Source organism: Diaphorina citri, unplaced genomic scaffold, assembly GCF_000475195.1.
Source record: "Diaphorina citri unplaced genomic scaffold, Diaci psyllid genome assembly version 1.1 scaffold2244, whole genome shotgun sequence".
Lineage (NCBI taxonomy): Eukaryota > Metazoa > Arthropoda > Insecta > Hemiptera > Psyllidae > Diaphorina > Diaphorina citri.
The window spans coordinates 1-19,188 of record NW_007379669.1 but is presented as its reverse complement, the minus strand read 5'-3'; the positions used below and the strand labels follow the sequence as shown (position 1 = coordinate 19,188).

At 40.2% G+C, this 19,188-nt stretch overlaps 2 protein-coding genes across 2 annotated transcripts; both read right to left on the bottom strand.

The window, feature by feature from the left end:
* Positions 1 to 5,662: 5,662 nt before the first annotated feature.
* LOC103518550 lies at positions 5,663 to 13,345 on the bottom strand. The gene is made up of 6 exons (XM_026830316.1): positions 13,267 to 13,345; positions 8,976 to 9,200; positions 8,258 to 8,446; positions 7,571 to 7,741; positions 6,648 to 6,843; positions 5,663 to 5,799 (listed from the first exon to the last, which is right to left on the bottom strand). Exons 1-6 carry the CDS (start codon positions 13,343 to 13,345, stop codon positions 5,670 to 5,672), a joined length of 990 nt encoding a protein of 329 aa, XP_026686117.1. The 3' UTR covers positions 5,663 to 5,669.
* Positions 13,346 to 17,605: 4,260 nt separating this feature from the next.
* LOC108253589 lies at positions 17,606 to 19,117 on the bottom strand (the record flags this gene model as incomplete). The annotated part of the gene is given in 3 exon segments (XM_026830317.1): positions 17,606 to 17,802; positions 18,157 to 18,381; positions 18,995 to 19,117. Coding segments are annotated over 3 exon segments (545 nt in total), but the record flags the coding sequence as incomplete, so codon positions are not given.
* Positions 19,118 to 19,188: the final 71 nt, after the last annotated feature.

The following is a 19,188-nucleotide window of genomic DNA, read 5'->3' as shown; positions in this document are numbered from 1 at the left end:
GGGATAGAGAGAGGGAGGGCGAGATTGAGGAAACCCCTAAAACAAATAAATTTGGGGTAAAACTTTTTTTCCTCCCATTTTAATATTTAACTTAGAGTGAGTACGAGGATTTCTGTGTTATCTCTTCCGTCCCTCAGGAAAGATTGTATCCTCGAATGGCCAGGGACACAGTCAGGTTTAAGTTTAAAAAGGTTTAAGATTAACTCTTGGATTAAGCATATTTGATTAGCTCATAAGAGAATGCCAAGAAATTTGGTAGAGAATGCCATGGGCATTAACCCCACCCTTGATCAAACTTTATTTTGTACCTGTACATTATGTTACCATTTATAAATATTTATTCTGTAAATAAAGTTTGATCTAATCGTTTAATGGCTCAAAATTTTGAAACCAACCTCAGGAAAGGATTTTAAGTCTCTAATGGTCGGGGCCACAAGAGTTCAACTTAAGTCGATTTTAAATCGACTGCTTAATCCAACTTAAGTGGATTTTAAATCGACTTAAGTTGGATTATGCAATCGTTTAAGTTTAAAAAGGTTTAAGATTAACTCTTGGATTAAGCATATTTGATTAGCTCAAAATTTTGAAACCAACCTCAGGAAAGGATTATAAGTCTCTAATGGTCGGGGCCATAAGAGTTCAACTTAAGTGGATTTTAAATCGACTTAAGTTGGATTAAGCAATTTGATTGGCTCAAAGTTTTGAAATGGACCAATCAAATTGTTTAAACTGAGATTAATCTCTGATTGAGGCTCCGGTCAGTGTAGAAGCACCTTTAGAGGTCACTTTTGTTGGTGGTGGATTGTGGTTTGTGGTGTTCCTCTTCTTCCTCGTTTCAAATATTGGCGACCATCCTTGCAATGATGACTTTAGAGGTCACTTTTGTTGGTGGTGGATTGTGGTTTGTGGTGTTCCTCTTCTTCCTCGTTTCAAATGTTGGCGACCATCCTTGCAATGGTGACTTTTTTTTTTGCTTTGTTTAAAGTGGCAGGATTCTCAAGATCGAGCTTCTCAACCCAAACACTGATTGACGGCTTCTCTGAATAGTTCAGTGGGTTGTTTTGGAGAACCATATCTTCGGGTTCTTCAACCATGGTATATTTTTCTTCCAGGACCTCTAATCGCCTTAATTTTTTTTAGCCAAGGACTGAACAGGTAACCAGGAAAGTGGCAGGATTCTCAAGATCGAGCTCTTCAACCCACTGATTGACGGCTTCTCTGAGTAGTTCAGTGGGTTGTTTTGGAGAACCATATCTTCAGGTTATTCAACCATGATATATTTCTTCCAGGACCTCTAATCGCCTATAATTTTTTTAGCCAAGGACTGAACAGGTAACCAGGTCTCTCTCTCTCTCTCTCTCTCTTCTCATCCATCAGAGTTTTCTCTTGGAAAATACCGCAAATTCAATATTTGCTTTTTATTCTCTCTTTCTCTCTCTCTCTTCCATCGTTCCCTCCTCCTTTACATTTAATTATTGTATCATGAAAGTTACCGTCTTCTCTCTCTCTCTCTCTCTCTCTCTCTCTCTCTTTCTCTCTCTTATTTGTATTTCCCTTCTCCTATCCTTCTGCTTAATTCTCTTTCTCTTGTTCGCCATTTTGCAGGTGTCCTTTTGGTCCAAGAGCTCTCTCTCTCTCTCTCTCTCTCTCTACCAAAGATAGTTGGTCGTTGTTCTTGTAACGACTTAACTGAAGCCGGGAGTGTCCATCCACGGGTTTTTCTGGCTCCTTCTGAAGCACACCTTCTCCTATCCTTCTGCTTAATTCTCTTTCTCTTGTTCGCCATTTTGCAGGTGTCCTTTTGGTCCAAGAGCTCTCTCTCTCTCTCTACCAAAGATAGTTGGTCGTTGTTCTTGTTCTTGTAACGACTTAACTGAAGCCGGGAGTGTCCATCCACGGGTTTTTCTGGCTCCTTCTGAAGCACATACTTTTGGGAGTGTCATCGAGAAGGCATCCACATAATTAGAACCATCGGGATCGTGAAGAATTAAGGCTTTTCCTTTTAAAGCCCTGTAAGCTGAAGCACATACTTTTGGGAGTGTCATCGAGAAGGCATCCACATAATTAGAACCATCGGGATCGTGAAGAATTAAGGCTTTTCCTTTGAAAGCCCTGTAAAGCATCTTCTAACTGCCAGCTGGCTGGGCTAGCTCCATCCACAGGTTTTGCTGGCTCCTTCTGAAGCACATACTTTTGGAGGTGTCATCGAGGTGCGATCCACATAATTAGAACCATCGGGATCGTGAAGAATTGGGGCTTTTCCTTTGAAAGCCCTGTAAATACTGCCAGTTGGCTGGGCTAGCTCCATCCACGGGTTTTGCTGGCTCCTTCTGAAGCACATACTTTTGGAAGTGTCATCGAGGTGCGATTCACATAGAACCATCGGGATCGTGAAGAATTAAGGCTTTTCCTTTTAAAGCTCTGTAAGGCATGTTCTAACTGCCAGTTGGCTGGGCTAGCTCCATCCACGGGTTTTGCTGGCTCCTTCTGTAGCACATACTTTTGGAAGTGTCATCGAGAAGGCATCCACATAATTAGAACCAGCGGGATCGTGAAGAATTGGGGCTTTTCCTTTTAAAGCCCTGTAAAGCATCTTCTAACTGCCAGCTGGCTGGGCTAGCTGGAGGTGGGCCATCGCGTGTGGCTGGCTTTTCCCAGTCCCACTCAGGCTGGGTGAGGTTGAATGTGAGGACGCTATTAACGTGTTGCCAAATGGAGACTAAATCTTCCGTCATGAAAGACCTTTTTTTTTAAAAAAAAAAAAGATGAGTGTTCCACCGCCGTTTTTATTTCGTAGCAATGGAACAACTGCTACATTAGACGCTTGTGGCCTGTGTCGTAGCATGCCCATCCCGTAGTATGCCTCTCATCAGATGGGCAAGAAGAGACACAATACTTCCCATTTAGGTGCTGGGTCAACACGAGAACACCAGAAAGTAACCCGTTCAAATATTTGCAATCGAAAAACGAGTACAAATTTTTGTCGATGGAACCGTGCCCCCGTTACCACTGAACCAATGTGGAACATACACGGTGTTCATAAAGTCCCAGGTCACCCTTTTAACTTTTTTACTATTCACCCTGGGCAGTTAAAATTTTGCACTCAGCCCTCGATTGTGATAAAGAATTTTGGGAGGTACTCAAAATTTTAGAGGGCCCCCCCAGGGGGGTCAACTTTAAAATCTCAAATGAGAACTCCCTATTTGTGGCACATCATAATATCATCTGGTACTTAAAAAACGTAGTACACTAGTGCAAGTTTGAGCTTGATCCGTCAACCAGGGCCGGAGTTATGCCCTATTAAATTTTCCATTTTTCGATGTTGAAGAACACCAATTTTTGCTGGGTCGCAAAAAAAAAAAAAAAAAAAAAAAAAAAAAAAAAAAAAAAAAAAAAAAAAAAAAAAAAAAAAAGGGGGGGGGGGGGGTGTTCCAGGGAGAGGGAAAGGGAGAGAGAGCGTTTTTAGCTGTGTTTTGCACAAGTAAGCTTTTTAAATTAATTATTTAATTACTTTATTTATTACCATTACGCTGCCCCATCATTCCCTCTCTCTCTCTCTCTCTCTCTCTCTCTCTCTCTCTCTCTCTCTCTCTCTCTCTACTTCATATTCTACAGGATGTTAATGGGCGTACACGTTTACTTGCGCGCTGCGGCAGAACTTTATGTTAAAATGAACTAAAGTTACTGAGGACTTAGAGGGATCAAGGAATCTAAAATTAGCTAAACCTACATAGGTAGTTATGAGAAGAAGACAAGAAATCTTTGTTGATTTTTTTAAATAAATTTATTGGTTCCCCCCTTTGCATTGAATACAATTTAAAATAGATAATGAAATGTACAAGTAAATAGGTATATATTATATAAACTAAATAGTGAAATAATGTACGTAATAAAATAATAATTCGTGAGTCATGACACTTTTGTACAAAATGAATCAACCTGCGAGTTTCAAGCCCGTTTTTGTTGGATCCAGGGGTTTTGGAGGTCTCTGCTTTAGCGTGTTTATTCTTTAAAAGCAGAGAGAACGCTTTGAAGAGCTGCCAGCTAGCTAGGCTGGTTAGGGTTAGCTGTTCTCCTTCGTGTTTGTTGTCCCACAACTAGACATTAGTCTACTCTCTGTTTAACATCCCCTAGCGCGACAAGACAACGTCCACTAGGTGAGGTTATGAACTACCTCAAGTTAGTACAAATTATTCCAGTCGTGCAGGCCGAATTCGTCCCTGTCAGGAGCGAAAAGGTTGAACCCTTTTTCTCTCTTATGACTGTATTCTTTTTTGACCTTGAACTTTGCTCTCTCCGCCCTGTTCAGTTTGATTATCGAACGACTGAGGTACTGTGAACAAACAAACAACTCGGTGAGAAGAAGAAGAAAAAGAAGACGAAGAAAAAGAAAAAGGAAGGAGGAGAAGAAGAAGAAAAACCCAGCAACTTATCATCAGCTCCTTTTGTTTCTTAAGGTGTGTCCACACATAGTCGACCGGCCGTCGACTGAACCGTCCACACGCCTCGACAACATATCGATCGATGTCGGTCGACGGCCTGATACCTAATGACCAACTTTGCTCTCTCCGCCCTGTTCAGTTTGATTATCGAACGACTGAGGTACTGTGAACAAACAAACAACTCGGTGAGAAGAAGAAGAAGAAAAAGAAGGAGGAGAAGAAGAAGAAAAAGAAGAAGGAGGAGAAGAAGAAGAAAAACCCAACAACTTATCATCAGCTCCTTGTTCCTTAAGGTGTGTCCACACATAGTCGACCGGCCGTCGACTGAACCGTCCACACTGCCTCGACAACATATCGACGGCCTGATACCTAATGATAAAGACTGACCTAGGTGAATCTATGTTGTCGAGGTAGTCAGTCGACGTCGATGGACGAGGTCGACTATGTGTGCACACAGCTTTAGGTACGTATTGGAGATAACTCACCCTTGAAATTGTTAAAGTTGAGTACGACTACAGGTAAATTGCCTGTTGAGTTGAAAAATGGCGAAAGTACCACAGAGGTCGATATACCCATCTATTAAAGAGCTATTGCTACTAGTGTCTTGATAAAGAGGGTGAAGGCCAGCCTGGTCGGTCTGCCTTGTAAGCGCTAGGTCAAGGGTTCGACTTCCGCCTGGAGTGGATTTTATCCTGAACGGATAATATTCGTTACCGGAACGGCTGGCTTTCTCCAAACCTGTCTTCCTTCTCTCTTCGCTTTCGGGACGATAAAACCTTAGCAGTCACAATTCCCTCTATAAAACTTCTTTCTGATGACTTACTTGTGCAGAAGTTGTAGTTTCAGGTTGGCGAAACTGTCGCTGATCAAATAGTTGATGGAAGATTTGTAGTTGACAATGATGGAGTCTTCCCCGTCATTGAGAATAAAGATGATCTGACGTCGATATCTAAAACGAACCGCAATCAAGATCCATAAAAAACTTTGCACTTAATAGTTCACACTTTGCAAAGGGAAAAAAAGGGTGAAGGCCAGCCTGGTCGGTCTGCCTTGTAAGCGCTAGGTCAAGGGTTCGACTTCCGCCTGGAGCGGATTTTATCCTGAACGGATAATATTCGTTACCGGAACGGCTGGCTTTCTCCAATCCTGTCTTCCTTCTCTCTTCGCTTTCGGGACGATAAAACCTTAGCAGTTACATTTCCCTCTATAAAACTTCTTTCTGATGACTTACTTGTGCAGAAGTTGTAGTTTCAGGTTGGCGAAACTGTCGCTGATCAAATAGTTGATGGAAGCTTTGTAGTTGACAATGATGGAGTCTTCCCCGTCATTGAGAATAAAGATGATCTGACGTCGATATCTGAAACGAACCGCAATCAAGATCCATAAAAAAACTTTGCACTTTATAGTTCACACTTTGCAAAGGACATGACGTGACGTAATTATACAGAAGACAAACCTTTCAAAACCTTGCATAAACTGAGGAACCGACTAAAAGACTTTAAGCTGGCCTAGTTAGCTTGGAGTTTAGCCTTCATCCTAAACAGATAATATTCGTTCTTGGAACGGCTGGCTTTCTTCTATCCTGTCCTCCTCTCTTTCTTCGATTTCGGGACAACGAGGAACAAAAAAAAAACACTGGTAGCTACTTGTTCAGAAGTCACATCAATGGAAAACTGCTACAAAAGGGAGCTGTCACAAATGAGCAGTGACTAGTATTATTATAGGGTTAGGAAAAAAAAAAAAAAAAAAAAAAAAAAAAAAAAAAAACACTGGTAGCTGCTTGTTCAGAAGTGACATCAATGGAAAATTGCTACAAAAGGGAGCTGTCACAAATGAGCAGTGACTAGTATTATTATAGGGTTAGGCTAAACACAAATAGGAGCTTTCTCAATTTGAGCAGTGACCAGTGTTATTATAGGGTTAGGAACACAAAAAGGAGCTTTCTCAATTTGTGCAGTGACCAGTGATATTATAGGTTTAGGAACACAAAAGAAGCTTTCTTTTTCATTGTCGTGGCTGCTGAATAATTACCCAAGTTTGAGCAGTGACCAGTGATATTATAGGGTTAGATTAAACACAATAAGGAGCTTTCTCAATTTGAGCAGTGACCAGTGTTATTATAGGTAGCTTTCTTTTTCAAGGTCGCTTAAAAAGGAGCTTTCTTTTTCATTGTCGTGGCTGCTGAATCATTACCCAAATACTCACTTCTTATGTATAGATCTCATGATGAACAAGATGGCGTTGTACAACTCATCATGTGTGACGTCACCACTCGAGTAAATTTCATAGTTGTTCTGGGCCCGTTTACTCAACGTGTGGCGCTGAAATAGATAGGCGTACTTGACGAAGATCTTGCGGATTTCGATGGCGATCTCCTGGCGAATCGCTTCGTATGTGGTACCTGGAGGAGAAGGGGAGTAGAATTAGAATAGAATATACATACCTTGTTTATACTACCTAGGACTGAAAAATCCCTTTACTCTCGTAGTCTAAACATTTGTGTAGTCAAGCGATTTCCAACCACAGCGGCACGCGGGCCACATGTGGAACGCTAAACCATTTTTTTTTTTTTCTTTTTTTGCCCACGAAGCTTTTAGGGTCTTGATTTTTGCTCTTTTATTATGGTGTGGACTTCGAAAATGGAGCATCCATGCCCCATCCCCTCAAGAAAATCCTGGATACTGGCCACTATTCCCCTGTGTATGTGACCCGCGAAGTTCCTGCCAATGTGGCATGTGGCCCGCGTACACATGGAAGTTAGAAATCCCTAGTCTACTTGCCCCGTCCCCGTGAAGACAACTGGACACAGAACATTCCAGTTTACTAGGATGAAATTAACTTCAGACAGCTCCAATAGGTGTTCAAATTAAATTGATTTGGACCAACTCGGTAACTGAAATCTTACTGGACATCATACGAAAGTTACGAGACATATTGCTGTATTAAGGAGCGCGGTAGCGCTCCGCCCCGCCAAGTCAAAAAAGTTTGACCGTCCATACATAGTCGATCGACCGTCGATTAGGTAAATACCTAGGTGAATCTATGTTGTCGAGGTAGTCAGTCGACGTCGATGGACGAGGTCGACTATGTGTGCACACAGCTTTAGGTACGTATTGGAGATAACTCACCCTTGAAATTGTTAAAGTTGAGTACGACTACAGGTAAAGTACCCTGGTACTCCCACAGGTATGTTTCGCTTACGAACAGTGGCTTCAGCCTTCTCTGCGTGTTGTTCACCATAACGAACCCACCAGCGAATAGCTTCTTGTTTAGTTTCTGGTGAAGGGGCAGCTCGTTACCTGGAAATCAAAATGTATTTTTTTTGAAGAGGTTTGACAGAGGGAACTGTAACTGCCAAGGTCATATCCTGAAAGAGAAGAGAGACTAGTGATAGTGACTAGAATCTTTAATAGATAGGTGTCATGCCTATCTCATGTGGCCCGCGTACACATGGAAGTTAGAAATCCCTAGTCTACTTGCCCCGTCCCCGTGAAGACAACTGGACACAGAACATTCCAGTTCAGTGGGAAAAAATTAACTTCAGACAGCTGCAATAGGTGTTCAAATTAAATTGATTTGGACCAACTGGGTAACTGAACTGAAATCTTACTGGACATCATACGAAAGTTACGAGACATATTGCTGTATTAAGGAGCGCGGTAGCACTCCGCCCCGCCAAGTCAAAAAAGTTTGACCGTCCATACATAGTCGATCGAGCGTCGATTAGGTAAATACCTAGGTGAATCTATGTTGTCGAGGTAGTCAGTCGACGTCGATGGACGAGGTCGACTATGTGTGCACACAGCTTTAGGTACGTATTGAAGATAACTCACCCTTGAAATTGTTAAAGTTGAGTACGACTACAGGTAAAGTACCCTGGTACTCCCACAGGTATGTTTCGCTTACGAACAGTGGCTTCAGCCTTCTCTGCGTGTTGTTCACCATAACGAACCCACCAGCGAATAGCTTCTTGTTTAGTTTCTGGTGAAGGGGCAGCTCGTTACCTGGAAATCAAAATGGATTTTTTTTTGAAGAGGTTTGACAGAGGGAACTGTAACTGCTAAGGTCATATCCTGAAAGCGAAGAGAGACTAGTGATAGTGACTAGAACACTAGATCTTTAATAGATAGGTGTCATGCCTATCTTACGAACACGGAAAGTAAATAGAGACTTTTTGCAACCAAAATTAGTGTCCCGATGAGCGAACTTTTTAACGTAATTTGACAAAAACTCGTGTCTGCGCATGTGCAGAATTCAATTAACGTTAAAAAGTTCAGTTAACGGACGCTAATTCTGATTGCAAAAACCCTCTATTATATGTACTACTACTACAATTTATACGAAAAACAATAACAAGATGAGCGAACTTTTTAACGTAATTTGACAAAAACTCGTGTCTGCGCATGTGCAGAATTCAATTAACGTTAAAAAGTTCAGTTAACGGGACCCTAATTCTGATTGCAAAAACCCTCTATTATTGTATGTACTACTACTACTACAATTTATACGAAAAACAATAACAGTATAACAAACCATCTTTGTCGACTTCAATGTCGAAAAACTTGACAATCATGTCGATGTTTCGCGGGTCGCTCAGGAATCGATATCCAGTCAGGTACAAAGGTCTCGACTGGGGCCTTCCAGAAGGCGCCAGTTTGTCGCCCAACTCCTTAAGGATGTAGGTTTTGTCGAACAAGGGCTTGGAGATATTCATGGCTTCACACTCTAGCTCTGACATCCGTTGACGGTAGAAACTGCCTGCAAAGGGAAAATTTGAGGTAGAGATCGTGGCATATCTTAGGCCAGCCACACACTGTCAGGTAGACCTGACGACAGGTACACCTGATTAGGTCTACCTGTTAGTGTGTTTGTTCATCAGTAGACTTGACAGACGGACTTTTTCAGGCGTTGTCATTGTCAGGTCTACCTGATAGTGTGTGTGCTCATCAGGTGTCAGGTCTACCTGATAGTGAGTGGCAGGCCTTGAAGATCACCGTTTGAAAAATCCGACACCTTGGAAAATCATTAAATCACCCACAAAGTCAGCAGCACTAGCATACGTATACGTAGAGTGGATCAGTGCTTTTGGTTGATATATTATATTGATAATGGTAATGTTGTGGTAAACGTCTTGGGCAAACAAGTGATGTTGGCTTTTCCCGGTCCCATGCATTCAGACTGGGTGAGGTTACTATGGTTGAAATCCCAGGGAATTTGAAAGGTAGAAAATAGTAAGAAGTTACTCGTAATTAGATTAAAAGGATGGCTTCTCAGAGACAACGAAAGTTACACTTGCAGTTCGTGTTTATTACCGAATTCTACCAACCACGATACCGAACGATCCCGACAAATCCCGATTGACAAAGTATGGATAATAGCTATAGCACAGTAGAACAAAGTGGCATAGTAAACCACATGAAAAAGATGATATAATATGTAGAAATTAGGTCCTAATAAGTGGAACAGTCAACCACATGCAAAACATATAAAATAGACATTATGGGGTGCCGGCACTTCATTATATGGAGGGTGAGAAAAGGAGTGACAGTCGGTTTTGCGGTTTTGTTTTTGGGTCCTAGGTCGGACAGGGCCGTTAAGAAGGAGGAGGAGTGCATGACATCAGGAATTGAGGAATGATCCTTGACCATCCAGCACAAGCGTCTGCACTAAGTACTAGTAGTGGTAACAATAACAAAAACAACAGCAACCGAAGACATGCCTTTACAGGTCAAGGTATTTGTATTCCAGGAAAGTTGAGTGCAAAAATATGCCATAATACCTACCTACTCTATTCTACCTACTTTTGAACACATCACGTAAAAACTGTAGAATCGTTTGTAAATGGTAAATATTTCCCGCAAGTAGAGTAAAAAGAGCTCAGCCCGGAATACCCTGTCGTTCTTAGAACGTTAGTTAGCATAGTCGTTCTTAGAACAAACCCTTGTACCCGAAAGTTCTCTCCCCGGCCCTGGATCTAGGTTTCGCAAACCAAAAAGCTGTGCATTTAATGACCAGAACCTGGATGTAGATTTAGTTTAGCGGGGCGGTAGATTTCGTGACGAAAAGGAGTCCTTGAGGATCGCCGGGACTTTGTTGTGAATAAAATGTGATTTATGGGTGTTGGATTTGAAATGATCTGAATTTGAGATGCTTGATGACTTGAGTATGAGTATCCTAGCATCCTTTGACGACCGAACACTGTGCAGTGGTCCTCTCAAAGAGCCCACTGTGAAGAAATTGATGCCCTTTTGGCCATCCAAAGATTCAATTGCTCGAACATCAAGAGCACTTTGCCCTTTGGAAAGATGTTGTACGAAGTTTTTTTTTATCTATGAAAATAAATTGAAACCGAACTGTGGAGAAACCCACTGTGAAGAAATTGATGCCCTTTTGGCCATCCAAAGATTCAATTGCTCGAACATCAAGAGCACTTTGCCCTTTGGAAAGATGTTGGACGAAGTTTTTTTTTTTTTTATCTATGAAAATAAATTGAAACCGAACTGTGGAGAAACAATTTCGCCAAGTTTTTGTTCGGTCCTGAAACCAAAGTCAGTTTCGTTAATCAAAGGGAGTGAAAATGACGTTTTCGCAGACGAACACAAAATCTTGACATCACTCAGCGCAAAAAGGAGTCATTCTGTTTTTTAAAAATCGGTATATTTCGCCTGAGTTATGCCCTTTAGTGACAAAAACACCCAATTTTCAAAGAAGTACTTTTTGTACTAATGGATTAATGAGGAAGACAGAGTAGAAGAAAGTCGTCCGCTCCAATCCGAGAGCGAACCCTATCTGTTGAGAAGGAAGACAGGATAGGAGAAAGCCAGCCGTTCCGAGAACGAACATTATCCCATCAGGATAAAATCCGCCCCGGGCGGGAATTGTACCCGCGGCCTAGCGCTTACAAGGCAGACGCACTACCAACTAAGCTAACTAGGCTGGCTACAATGTCGCTTACTCTCGTCATCCAAAGGGGCAGTAGCTGACGTTTAAGCATCATGCAAGTTGTCCTTCAGAAAAAGTTTGAAGAGGTTTCATAGGAACCAGCGAATTGTAACAACGGTGGTCTTATTGTCACAAAGTAGAAGAGAGGAAAGCCAGTCGTTCTGAGAAGCCGAGAACGAACTTTATCTTTTTAGGGCACAGATCATTTCGGGCGGGAATCGGAATCGCACCGGTGACTTAACGCTTACAGGGGAGGCACGCTACCTTCTAAAGACCTTGGAATAATTCCCTTTTGAAACCAATAAAGACGTGCTCTATTAAACCGTTAGCACCTAGACTAACATGTATAGGTACCTTATAGGATAACTTGTTCTAAGCTGACAGTTTAAAATATGTAAATAAAGCACTACTTGGACTTAAATCTCAATAAACTTCGGGTCACTTCGGGTCCCATCGGGTCTCTGGGGGTCCCTACTTCTGAGCGAGTTCTACAATTCCCTTCAGCTATAAAAGAATGGGACAGTAAAGACTACCTACCTAACAATGTTGTAAAACAAAGGTCGCCTTTGATGTGTGTTTAAAGTATAATTAAAATACTTGGGCGGCTTTATTTTAATGACCTTTTGAACCTTTTTTTCGCAACATTGAAAGAAAGAAATAGGGTCATTATTACAGGGACTTAACTCTGTCTATTGGTAGGGACTTAATTGTCTTATGTTGTTAATTTGTTAATAAAAACCACTCAGCCTCGTGAGGAAAATGAGTAGCTATGACATATAAATGCGCATAGCGACCGGTGCCAGCATGGTAGGTAAACATTAGATTTTTAGGATTATTGAGATATTGGAAATATCCTACAATGCTGCAGTGAGCACCAAAGTTGTGACATAATAACACAAAGAAACGGCATTTACATTTATTTATTTGTATTTCATTAAAAAAAAAAAAAAACAAGTGTGTGTTAATTATTATGGTTGTATTATTTTTTAATCAGACTGTGTACCACTGTCAGGTATACATCCAGCTTTTACCTGGTAAAAACCTGGTAATGATTTCAAATAAAACATTGTTTATACTCACGTGGTTCCCAAAAAATGCTTATATGGGGCCTTAACTCATATTCTGGGGCTGTTGCCCTTACACCTAAGCCTCAGAGTGGGTTTTTTGTGTATGAAAATAGGGCCTAGAACCTCCGGCTTTAGAGTACTTGGGCTGTCTTTATTTGGTAGTGGTGCTGCTGGCTTTTCCCGGTCCCACTCCGGCTTTAGAGTACTTGGGGTGTCTTTATTGTTATTTTGTTTACTTACTCATGATGAAATCTGAAACTGCTTTCCATTACTTTTAAATTGTATTCTGACGTTATTTCTCAAAAAGTTACTCAATTTTTTTTATAATAATAGCGCAGTAGAGATTTTTTCCGTTTTCCTCCTACACTCACATTAAAATAATCGGTTACAACAATCAAGTAAATCGATAGTATAATTATAAGACGAGCAAAACACACCGGTAGGTACTTTTAAACTCGAGTATGACACTAGCTAGAGTAGTAATATTATTGTGGCATGCTCATTAAGGACAATACCTAGTAGGTGTTGTGAAAAGGGGGCCAGTGGCAAAAAAAAAGTCAAATGAAAAATTCATTACTATAGGGCCAGCCACTCACTATCATTTAGACCTGACAGGTATACCTGATCAGGTCTGCCTGATGGTGTGTGTGCGCTCATCAGGTATCAGGTAGACCTGACAGGCGGAATTGATCAGGTGTGTCTGTCAGGTCTACCTGATAGTGAATGGCAGGCCTAAGCCTCAGAGTGCGTTTTTTGTGTACGAAGTTATGGTGGAACAAACAGACAAAACACCTAACTCGAAACTCATTTCGTGCGTTCAGTTGTAGGTGTTGCTCCATGGCCTTTCACCTCGGGTAGACTTGACAACTGGCCCTTGGTACTTGGGCCAATCATTTTATCAGTGTCTTGAAATCATTGGCATAAGCACCGAATCATTACAATATTGACATGAACATGGGAATTCTCATACCACTGCTAGAACTCTGTAGAACAAACAGTCTGAACTGCTTTCAGTAATATGCCTTCTCATCGGAAGGAGGAGGCATTACCTTAGGTCAGCGGTTCTCAACCGGGGGTAGGAATACCCCTGGGGGTACGCGAATAAAAGTTGAGTAATGGCGGACAAAAGTGAACTTATACCTGCTCTTGTACTAGGTAGGTGCCAAATAAAAAACAACACCAAGATTGTTCTAATCTACATTTTCAAGTTTTTATCTTTTTCATGAGTGTGTTTAGATTGTTCTAATCTACATTTTCAAGTTTTTATCTTTTTCATGAGTGTGTTTCGATTGTTCTAATCTACATTTTCAAGTTTTTATCTTTTTCATGAGTGTGTTTAGATTGTTCTAATCTAGATTTTCAAGATTTTATCTTTTTCATGAGTGTGTTTAGAACTCAGTATAGGTAGCTAGTACCTGGTACACATCAATCTAGGTATGGGTACCCAGTACTCATTATGATGGTGGCGGGGTGGGTAGGTATCTAAGATAAGGTAAAATGAATAGACCATTAATAAATTGGCACTTACACACTTTGTTTGTAATAATGATCTTTTTTTTATTTTTATTAGGGTGCACAATTTCTTTTAAGACCCCGAACCGCTCCTTTTAATGACCGGAAATGAAGGGATCTCGATTTCATTTTGGCAAATGCCCCTAAGTTATAGCGAGACCTTTATAGTCTTGAGTCTAGTGTGATTACAAACTTATTAACTTCCAAAGACATTAAATTAAGATTATGGCTCTCTCTCTTTCTCCTTCTCTCTCTTTCTCCTTCTCTCTCTCTCTCTCTCTCTCTCTCTCTCTTGGACTGTGGAAAGATAAAGCGTTCTTATACGTCAATTAATTTCTTTACGACTTTTTTTCGGGTTTCGAAAGCCGAGAAAATGGACCGGTTGCTTATTACTTTGTGTTTCAATGTAAAAAGTCCTTATTTTTATACCTACCTACCTACCTACCTATACCTACCTACCTACCTACCTAAGATGTATCCTTACCTACTTTCCTTTTATGACTCGCTTATTACTTTGTGTTTCAATGTAAAAAGTCCTTATTTTTATTTATACCTACCTACCTAAGAAGTATCCTTACCTACTTTCCTTTTATGACTACAGCTATTACTTTCTTGTCTTTATCTTGAAATAGGTATTAGGTAGGTACTTGTGAGGGTATTTTTTTTTTTACTTTCTTTTTTTAATTCTTATCTTTATTTTTAGTTTCAATTTTCATTCTCTCTTTCTTTCTTTCTTTTCTTTTGTAAATTTCATTTCTTCCTACTATCGCAGAAAAACAAACAAACATGCAGACGAACAAACACGAGACCTTGTTTTCTTTCTTTTCTTTTGTAAATTTCATTTCTTCCTACTATCGCAGAAAAACAAACAAACATGCAGACGAACAAACACGAGACCTTGTTTAGACTGCTGGGGTAAAGGGACTTTTTGGTCTCATTCGAGCAGGATGAATGGCAAATCGAGTAGTTAAAACTTAGAATTCACTTCGCTCAGTCACCTAGCGGATTTTAACACAAAGAAAAAAAGTCCTCGCTCCTGCAGTAGTAAAATAGTAATCAATCATCTTTGTCAACCGCAAACGACTGTGGGGTCCCTGTGACATTTTAACAACAAAGTATGCGCTCAGTCACCTAGCGGATTTTAACACAAAGAAAAAAAGTCCTCGCTCCTGCAGTAGTAAAATAGTAATCAATCATCTTTGTCAACCACAAACGACTGTGGGGTCCCTGTGACATTTTAACAACAAAGTATAAGCCAAAAAACCAAACAAGAACCGCAACCATGTCTACTACAGATATTTTCGTCCGGGACTACCCGATGTGTGACGAGGATGATTTCGAGAACTGCAAGAACATGTGCTTCTGTCGTGACTCGTGACGGCTGTACGGATTCTGCCGCGGAATTCTGTCTCAAATGGTGCTACCTGGAGGGTGGCGACAGTTGCGATTCGTGTTGTGAATATTGCGTAATATGGTGTTCCTTATGTTTTACTTGTGTGTCATTCGTTGTACTTTTTGTTACAGTTCTTTATTATTTACTTCGGAGTATACCACCAGTAGATGTGATCATAGGAAGAGGAGTTCGAAAGGGATGCTGTATAGTATACTATACTGCATCCCTTTAAAAACTCGAGAAAAAAAAGGTAACCTCTCATATTTTTGTTACAGTGTTGTCAGAAGGTAAAGCGCCTCAACAGTGGCGTATCATGAATAATGATCAGTGTCGAAGTGAGGTTTTCTTTTTATTTAACACTCCTCCTAAAACTCAACTTCGGCACTGGTATACAATTAACAATAAAAATAAAACCAAAGATTAAGAAATAATTTGGTACATAATTACCTACTGAATCCACCAGTAAGACAGTGTTGTCAGAAGGTAAAGCGCCTTAACAGTGGCGTATCATGAATAATGATCAGTGTCGAAGTGAGGTTTTCTTTTTATTTAACAAGCTGCGTTTACCACACTTCAAACCGATCCCGATGGATAATAATACCTATGTAGGTACCACCAGTAAGACAATTTTTCTTTCCCTTTTTTAAACAAAAAAAAAAACTTTTAAAGTAGGTACCTATTGAATTAAGGAAAAAAAAAAAACATTGAAAATAATTTTAAATTTCAATAAAAAAATTTAGACAGTTGTACAAGGATTAAAACCTATCCTAGTAAATTCTACTTTGTCATTATTTTGTCTCTTATCTCTTCAAATACAGTTGTACAAGGATTAAAACCTATCCTAGTAAATTCTACTTTGTCATTATTTTGTCTCTTATCTCTTCAAATAGTTTTCTAGTCAAAGGCTTGGTAAATATATCAGCTAATTGCTCAGAGGAAATTATATGAGATAAGTTTACAGTTTTACCACTCTTCAAATAGTTTTCTAGTCAATGGCTTGGTAAATATATCAGCTAATTGCTCAGAGGAAATTATATGAGATAAGTTTACAGTTTTATCGATATGATGCTGAATAAATTTCTTTGAAATTTCTATATGCTTTTTGCCTTTGCTTATTTTACCTTCTTTAGAACCTTTCAGCATGTGGATAGCAGATTGATTGTCTATGTAAAGAGTTGTTGGCTCCTCCGACTCTAGTATTCTGAGTTCAAGTCCGTTTTAAATCAGGATGGAATGTGACAATTTTAAGTAGCCTATGTTACCCCGAGTACTCTTCTTAACAACCACAAAAAATTTCATCAAAACCGGTTGAGCCGTTTTCTCGTGAAAAGAGGACGAAAACGAATCTATTAGGCCATTTTCTTCACGTTTTCGAACCACAATGCTTGATACAGCAGCTCTATATTCAGCCTCTGCGGTAGATGTAACAACTAAACGCTGTTTCTGAGCAAACCACAAAATTGGTCCTCCACGCATAATTAATACACCAGTAGTTGAACATTTACTTACAGGGTCTCCTCCAAAGTCTGAGTCTGAATAGGCTGTTAACTCTGATTCTCCATTGTAATTGATTCCTTGTGATTTTGATCCTTTGAGATATTGAAAGACACGTTTAACTGCTTTCATGTGACTTCTCATGGGGTTTGCATTGAACCTACTTAAATAGTTCACTGCGAAGGCTATGTCAGGTCTTGATATTGTTGATAAGTAAAGTAAACTACCAACCATTTCACGATAGTTATTATTCTTTTCAAGGGGTTTGTCATTGACAAAATTTTCCTTATTTGTCAAAAAACCTGGTTCCATAGGAGTATTAACAGTATTTATGTTTTCCAGTTTGAATTCTTTCAGTAATTTATCAACATACTTCTCTTGTGTTATAGATATATGCTTTCCATTTTTCTTGATGTCCATTCCAAGATAAGTAAATGAGTCTCCACATTCATTGTATGTAACTTCAAATTTTTCTTGCAACAGTTTAAGAACTTTGACCATTTCTGTTTGGTCCTCTGCTACAATTAATCCATCATCTACAAATAGAGTGATTATAATGGATCTCTCCTTATTGTAATAAACACACGGGTCATCATCTGTGTTAGTGAAATCAATAGATGTAAGAAAATTTGAGAACTTTGTGTTCCAATTCTTGGGGGCTTGTTTCAAACCATAAAGACTTTTCTTAAGTTTGCAAACTTTGCCAGAATTCAGTCGACGTCGATGGACGAGGTCGACTATGTGTGCACACAGCTTTAGGTACGTATTGGAGATAACTCACCCTTGAAATTGTTAAAGTTGAGTACGACTACAGGTAAAGTACCCTGGTACTCCCACAGGTATGTTTCGCTTACGAACAGTGGCTTCAGCCTTCTCTGCGTGTTGTTCACCATAACGAACCCACCAGCGAATAGCTTCTTGTTTAGTTTCTGGTGAAGGGGCAGCTCGTTACCTGGAAATCAAAATGTATTTTTTTTGAAGAGGTTTGACAGAGGGAACTGTAACTGCCAAGGTCATATCCTGAAAGAGAAGAGAGACTAGTGATAGTGACTAGAATCTTTAATAGATAGGTGTCATGCCTATCTCACGAACACGGAAAGTAAATAGAGACTTTTTGCAACCAAAATTAGTGTCCCGATGAGCGAACTTTTTAACGTAATTTGACAAAAACTCGTGTCTGCGCATGTGCAGAATTCAATTAACGTTAAAAAGTTCAGTTAACGGACGCTAATTCTGATTGCAAAAACCCTCTATTATATGTACTACTACTACAATTTATACGAAAAACAATAACAATATAACAAACCATCTTTGTCGACTTCAATGTCGAAAAACTTGACAATCATGTCGATGTTTCGCGGGTCGCTCAGGAATCGATATCCAGTCAGGTACAAAGGTCTCGACTGGGGCCTTCCAGAAGGCGCCAGTTTGTCGCCCAACTCCTTAAGGATGTAGGTTTTGTCGAACAAGGGCTTGGAGATATTCATGGCTTCACACTCTAGCTCTGACATCCGTTGACGGTAGAAACTGCCTGCAAAGGGAAAATTTGAGGTAGAGATCGTGGCATATCTTAGGCCAGCCACACACTGTCAGGTAGACCTGACGACAGGTACACCTGATTAGGTCTACCTGTTAGTGTGTTTGTTCATCAGTAGACTTGACAGACGGACTTTTTCAGGCGTTGTCATTGTCAGGTCTACCTGATAGTGTGTGTGCTCATCAGGTGTCAGGTCTACCTGATAGTGAGTGGCAGGCCTTGAAGATCACCGTTTGAAAAATCCGACACCTTGGAAAATCATTAAATCACCCACAAAGTCAGCAGCACTAGCATACGTATACGTAGAGTGGATCAGTGCTTTTGGTTGATATATTATATTGATAATGGTAATGTTGTGGTAAACGTCTTGGGCAAACAAGTGATGTTGGCTTTTCCCGGTCCCATGCATTCAGACTGGGTGAGGTTACTATGGTTGAAATCCCAGGGAATTTGAAAGGTAGAAAATAGTAAGAAGTTACTCGTAATTAGATTAAAAGGATGGCTTCTCAGAGACAACGAAAGTTACACTTGCAGTTCGTGTTTATTACCGAATTCTACCAACCACGATACCGAACGATCCCGACAAATCCCGATTGCCGATCTTTACCATTTCCATTGTCGATACACACGGGACAATCTCGAAACCAGTCGAGTAAATCGGTTCTGGTTGTCTCGAAGAAATGCAGCCTCCGAGGTGTACTCGATTTGGTTCCCAAGTTTTTGTTCGGTCCTGAAACCAAAGTCAGTTTCGTTAATCAAAGGGAGTGAAAATGACGTTTTCGCAGACGAACACAAAATCTT